The following is a 6,153-nucleotide window of genomic DNA, read 5'->3' as shown; positions in this document are numbered from 1 at the left end:
TCTTTGTTGATGAGGCAACAAAACTCATTTTGAAGTCTACAATGACAACCAGAGCAGGCGGGAAATACCATGGCACATCAGTGTCTCTGTGGGAACTGCTCCACTCCAAATACATCACTGAGGAGAAGAGGAGAGAGCTAGTGCAACAGTACAAGTCTGGATCAATCACAATTACGCTTCTTGGAAATATCCTACAATCATTCAGCAGCAGACCACACAACGTCTCGTCATCACTTGTCATGTGCCAACCCCCAGAAACAAAAGTGATAGGCACAACTAACCATCACCACTACAGTTACAGAGAAACTGAAGTTCAAAGCTTCCATGGAATCAGAAGGATGTCACTGCTACTGAGTTGCTTGAATCAAAAATCATCAATGAGGACCTCTACAAAATCTTACTGCTGGAAAAGTCACAGTGACAGAAGTAAGTGAAATGGACTCAGTACGTAAGTACTTAAAGGGAACTAACAGCATTGCAGGGTGTACCTTCGTCCACCAAAGAGACCCTGAGTATATATGAAGCCAAAAGCAGAGGCCTGCTAACTCCAGGTACTTCTCTGGTTCTGCTGGAAGCCCAAGCTGCCACTGGCTTTGTAATCGACCCAGTAACAACAAGAAACTTTCTGTAAGGAAGCTGTGCTCAAAGAGTGGTTGGCAAGAGTGGAAAAATAAACTGCTTTCAGCAGAGGGCTGTTACAGGTACAAAGATCCCTACACTGGAAACAATTTCGTTGTTCCAAGCTTGAACAAAGATCTCATTGTGAAGATCATGGAATTCGTCTTCTAGAAGCGCAAATTGCCACAGGAGGCATAATTGACCCAGTGCACAGTCACAGAGTTCCTTTCAGGTAGCATAACAGAGTTACTTTGATGAGAAATGACAAGATTCTGTCTGACGCTGATGATGACACCAAGGGCTTCTTTGACCCCAACACCCAAGAGAACCTCACCTATCTTCAGCTGGTTGAGAGGGTGTCACTGATCCCATCACGGCCTTAGCCTACTGGTCATTCCAAAGAAGGGCGAGTTTTATTTCTTTGTCGATGAGGCAACAAAACTATTTTGAAATCTACAATGACAACCAGAGCAGGAGGGAAATACCATGGCACATCAGTGCCTCTGTGGGAACTGCTGTACTCCAAAAACATCACTGAGGAAAGAGGAGGAGAGTAGTGCAACAGTACAAGTCTGGATCAATCACAATTGAACGCTTCTTGGAATTTCCTTACATCATTCAGCAGCAGACCACAACAACGTCATCGTCATCACTTGTCATGTGCCAACCACCAGAAACAAAAGTGGACAGCAGCACAACTACCATCACCACTACAGTTACAGAGAAAACTGAAGTTCAAAGCTTCCATGGAACAGAAAGGATTTCACTGCTACTGAGTTGCTTGAATCAAAATCATCATTGAGGACCTCTACAAAAATCTTACTGCTGGAAAAGTCACAGTGACAGAAGTAGTGAAATGGACTCAGTACGTAAGTACTAAAGGAAACTAACAGCATTGCAGGAGTGTACCTTCTCCACCAAAGAGACCCTGAGTTATATGAAGCCAAAAGCGAGGCCTGCTAACTCCAGGTACTTCTCTGGTTCTCTGGAAGCCCAAGCTGCCACTGGCTTTTAATCGACCCAGTAACACAAGAAACTTTCTGTAGAGGAAGCTGTGGCTCAAAGAGTGGTTGGCAAGAGTGGAAAATAAACTGCTTTCAGCAAAAGGGCTGTTACAGGATACAAAGATCCCTACACTGGAAAGACAATTCGTTGTTCCAAGCCTTGAACAAATCTCATTGTGAAAGATCATGGAATTCGTCTTCTAGAACTCAAATTGCCACAGGAGGCATAATTGACCCAGTGCCCAGTCACAGAGTTCCTGTTCAGGTAGCATAACAAGAGGTTACTTTGATGAAGAAATGAACAAGATTCTGTCTGACGCTGATGATGACACCAAGGCTTCTTTGACCCCAACCCAAGAGAACCTCACCTATCTTCAGCTGGTTGAGAGGTGTTTCACTGATCCCATCACAGGCCTTAGCCTACTGGTCATTGCAAAGAAAGGCGATTTTTTTTCTTTGTCGATGAGGCAACAAAACTTTTTTGAAATCTACAATGACAACCAGAGCAGGAGGAAATACCATGGCACATCAGTGTCTCTGGTGAACTGCTGTACTCCAAATACATCACTGAGGAAAAGAGGAGAAGCTAGTGCAACAGTACAAGTCTGGATCAATCACAATTGAACGCTTCTTAAAATAATCCTGACACTTCAGCACACCACACCACACCCTCATCGTTCCACTTGTCATGTGCCAACCACCAGAAACAACGTGGATACAGCACAACCACCATCACCACTACAGTTACAGAGAAAACTAAAGCTCAAAGCTTCCATGGAATCAGAAAGGATGTCACTGCTACTGAGTTGCTTGAATCAAAATCATCAATGAGGACCTCTACAAATCTTACTGCTGGAAGTCCAGTACAGAAGTAAGTAAATGGACTCAGTACGTAAGTACTTAAAGGGAACTAACAGCATTGCAGGAGTGTACCTTCAGTCCACCAAAGAGACCCTGAGTATATATGAAGCCAAAGCAGGGCCTGCTAACTCCAGGTACTTCTCTGGTTCTGCTGGAAGCCCAAGCTGCCACTGGCTTTGTAATCGACCCAGTAAACAACAAGAAACTTTCTGTAGAGGAGCTGTGGCTCAAGAGTGGTTGGCAGTGGTGGAAAATAAACTGCTTTCAGCAGAAAGGGCTGTTACGGGATACAAAGATCCCTACACTGGAAAGACAATTTCGTTGTTCCAGCCTTGACAAAGATCTTATTGTGAAGATCATGGAATTCGTCTCCTAGAAGCGCAATTGCCACAGGAGGAATATCGACCCAGTGCACAGTCACAGAGTGCCTGTTCAGGTAGCATACAAGAGGTTACTTTGATGAAAAATAACAGAATTCTGTCTGACGCTGATGATGACACCAAGGGCTTCTTTGACCCCAACACCCAAGAGAACCTACCTATCTTCAGCTGGTTGAGAGTGTGTCACTGACCCATCACAGGCCTTAGCCTACTGGTCATTGCAAAAACGAGTTTTTATTCTTTGTCTGTGCAACAAAACTAATTTTGAAATCACAAAGACACACCAAAGCAGGAGGGAATAACTGGCACATCAGTGTCTCTATGGGAACGCTCTACTCCAAATACATCACTGAGGAAAGAGGAGAGAGCTAGTGCAACGTACAAGTCTGTCAATCACAATTGAACGCTTCTTAGAAATGATCCTGACAATCATTCAGCAACAGACCACAACACCTCATCGTCATCACTTGTCATGTGCCAACCACCAGAAACAAACGTGGATAGCAGCACAACCACCATCACCACTACAGTTACAGAAGAAAATAAAGCTCAAAGCTTCCATGGAATCAGAAAGGATGTCACTGCTACTGAGTTGCTTGAATCAAAAATCATCAATGAGGACCTCTACAAAAATCTTACTGCTGGAAAAGTCACAGTGACAGAAGTAAGTGAAATGGACTCAGTACGTAAGTACTTAAAGGGAACTAACAGCATTGCAGGAGTGTACCTTCAGTCCACCAAGAGACCCTGAGTATATAGCCAAAAGCAGAGGCCTACTAACTCCAGGTACTTCTCTGGTTCTGCTGGAAGCCCAAGCTGCCACGTCTTTGTAATCGACCCAGTAAAACACAGAAACTTTCTGTAGAGGAAGCTGTGGCTCAAAGTGGTTGGCAGTGTGGAAAAATAACTGCTTTCAGCAGAAAGGGCTGTTACAGGATACAGATCCCTACACTGGAAAGACAATTTCGTTGTTCCAGGCCTTGAACAAAGATCTCATTGTGAAAGATCATGGAATTCGTCTCCAGAAGCGCAAATTGCCACAGGAGGCATAATGACCCAGTGCACAGTCACAGAGTGCCTGTTCAGGTAGCATATACAAGAGTTACTTTGATAGAAATGACAAGATTCTGTCTGACGCGGATGATGACCAAGGGCTTCTTTGACCCCAACACCCAAGAGAACCTCACCTATCTTCACTGGTTGAGAGGTGTGTCACTGATCCCATCACAGGCCTTAGCTTACTGGTGATTGCAAAGAAAGGCGAGTTTTATTTCTTTGTTGATGGGCAACAAAACTAATTTTAAATCTACAAAACAACCGACAGAGGGAAATACCATGGCACATCAGTGTCTCTATGGGAACGCTGTACTCCAAATACATCATTGAGGAGAAGAGAGAGAGCTAGTGCACAGTACAAGTCTGGATCAATCACAATTGAACGCTTCTTAAAATAATCCTGACAATCATTCAGCAACAGACCACAACAACCTCATCGTCACACTTGTCATGTGCCACCCACCAGAAACAAACGTGGATAGCAGCACAACCACCATCACCACTACAGTTACAGAGAAAACTAAAGCTCAAAGCTCCAGGAATCAGAAAGGATGTCACTGCTACTGAGTTGCTTGAATCAAAAATCATCAATGAGGACCTCTACAAAAATCTACTGCTGGAAAAGTCACAGTACAGAAGTTGAAATGACTCATACGTAAGTACTTAGGGAACTAACAGCATTGCAGGAGTGTACCTTCAGTCCACCAAAGAGACCCTGAGTATATGAAGCCAAAAGCAGAGGCCTGCTAACTCCAGGTACTTCTCTGGTTCTGCTGGAAGCCCAAGCTGCCACTGGCTTTGAATCGACCCAGTAAACAACAAGAACTTTCTGTAGAGGAAGCTGTGGCTCAAGAGTGGTTGGCAGTGAGTGGAAAATAAAACTGCTTTCAGCAAAGGGCTGTTACAGGATACAAAGATCCCTACACTGGAAAGACAATTTCTTTGTTCCAGGCCTTGAACAAAGATCTCATTGTGAAAGATCATGGAATTCGTCTCCTAGAAGCCAAATGTCCACAGGAGGCATAATTACCCAGTGCACAGTCACAGAGTGCCTGTTCAGGTAGCATATACAAGAGGTTACTTTGATGAAGAAATGAACAAGATTCTGTCTGACGCTGATGATGACACCAAGGGCTTCTTTGACCCCAACACCCAAGAGAACCTCACCTATCTTCAGCTGGTTGAGAGGTGTGTCACTGATCCCATCACAGGCCTTAGCTTACTGGTGATTGCAAAGAAAGGCGAGTTTTATTTCTTTGTTGATGAGGCAACAAAACTAATTTTGAAATCTACAAAGACAACCAGAGCAGGAGGGAAATACCATGGCACATCAGTGTCTCTATGGGAACTGCTGTACTCCAAATACATCATTGAGGAGAAGGGAGAGAGCTAGTGCAACTAACAAGTCGGATCAATCACAATTGAACGCTTCTTAGAAATAATCCTGACAATCATTCAGCAACAGACCACACAACCTCATCGTCATCACTTGTCATGTGCCAACCACCAGAACACACGTGATAGCAGCACAACCACCACACCACTACAGTTACAGAGAAAACTAAAGCTCAAAGCTTCCATGGAATCAGAAAGGATGTCACTGCTACTGAGTTGCTTGAATCAAAAATCATCAATGAGGACCTCTACAAAAATCTTACTGCTGGAAAAGTCACAGTGACAGAAGTGAGTGAAATGGACTCAGTACTAAGTACTAAAGGGAACTAACGCATTGCAGGAGTGTACCTTCAGTCCACCAAGAGACCCTGAGTATATATGAAGCCAAAAGCAGGCCTGCTAACTCCAGGTACTTCTCTGGTTCTGCTGGAAGCCCAAGCTGCCACTGGCTTTGTAATCGACCCAGTACAACAAGAAACTTTCTGTAGGGAAGCTGTGGCTCAAAGATGGTTGGCAGTGAGTGGAAAAATAACTGCTTTCAGCAGAAAGGGCTGTTACAGGATACAAAGTCCCTACACTGGAAAGACAATTTCGTTGTTCCAAGCCTTGAACAAAGATCTTATTGTGAAAGATCATGGAATTCGTCTCCTAGAAGCGCAAATTGCCACAGGAGTAATCGACCCAGTGCACAGTCACAAGTCCTGTTCAGGTAGCATATACAAGAGTTACTTTGATGAAGAAATGAACAAGATTCTTTCTGACGCTGATGATGACACCAAGGGCTTCTTGACCCCAACACCCAGAGAACCTCACCTATCTTCAGCTTTGAGAGGTGTTCA

The 6,153-nt window shown here is 44.1% G+C and overlaps 1 protein-coding gene and 2 pseudogenes across 1 annotated transcript in view; all 3 read left to right on the top strand.

Moving 5' to 3' along the window:
• Window positions 1–2,859, top strand: part of eppk1 (epiplakin 1) — a 9,397-nt gene extending 6,538 nt beyond the window's left edge. Inside the window, exon 3 of the mRNA XM_032535384.1 lies at window positions 2,618–2,859. Coding sequence (XP_032391275.1) covers window positions 2,618–2,859 — 242 coding nt within the window. The remainder of the gene's footprint in view (window positions 1–2,617) is intronic.
• A 1,454-nt stretch (window positions 2,860–4,313) lies between these two features.
• Window positions 4,314–5,312, top strand: LOC116701611 (plectin-like; annotated as a pseudogene).
• A 27-nt stretch (window positions 5,313–5,339) lies between these two features.
• LOC116702019 (desmoplakin-like) lies at window positions 5,340–6,143 on the top strand (annotated as a pseudogene).
• Window positions 6,144–6,153: the final 10 nt, after the last annotated feature.

This window comes from Etheostoma spectabile, chromosome 14 (genome assembly GCF_008692095.1).
Source record: "Etheostoma spectabile isolate EspeVRDwgs_2016 chromosome 14, UIUC_Espe_1.0, whole genome shotgun sequence".
Lineage (NCBI taxonomy): Eukaryota > Metazoa > Chordata > Actinopteri > Perciformes > Percidae > Etheostoma > Etheostoma spectabile.
The sequence above is the reverse complement of the archived record's forward strand: the minus strand, read 5'-3'. Positions and strand labels throughout refer to the sequence as shown.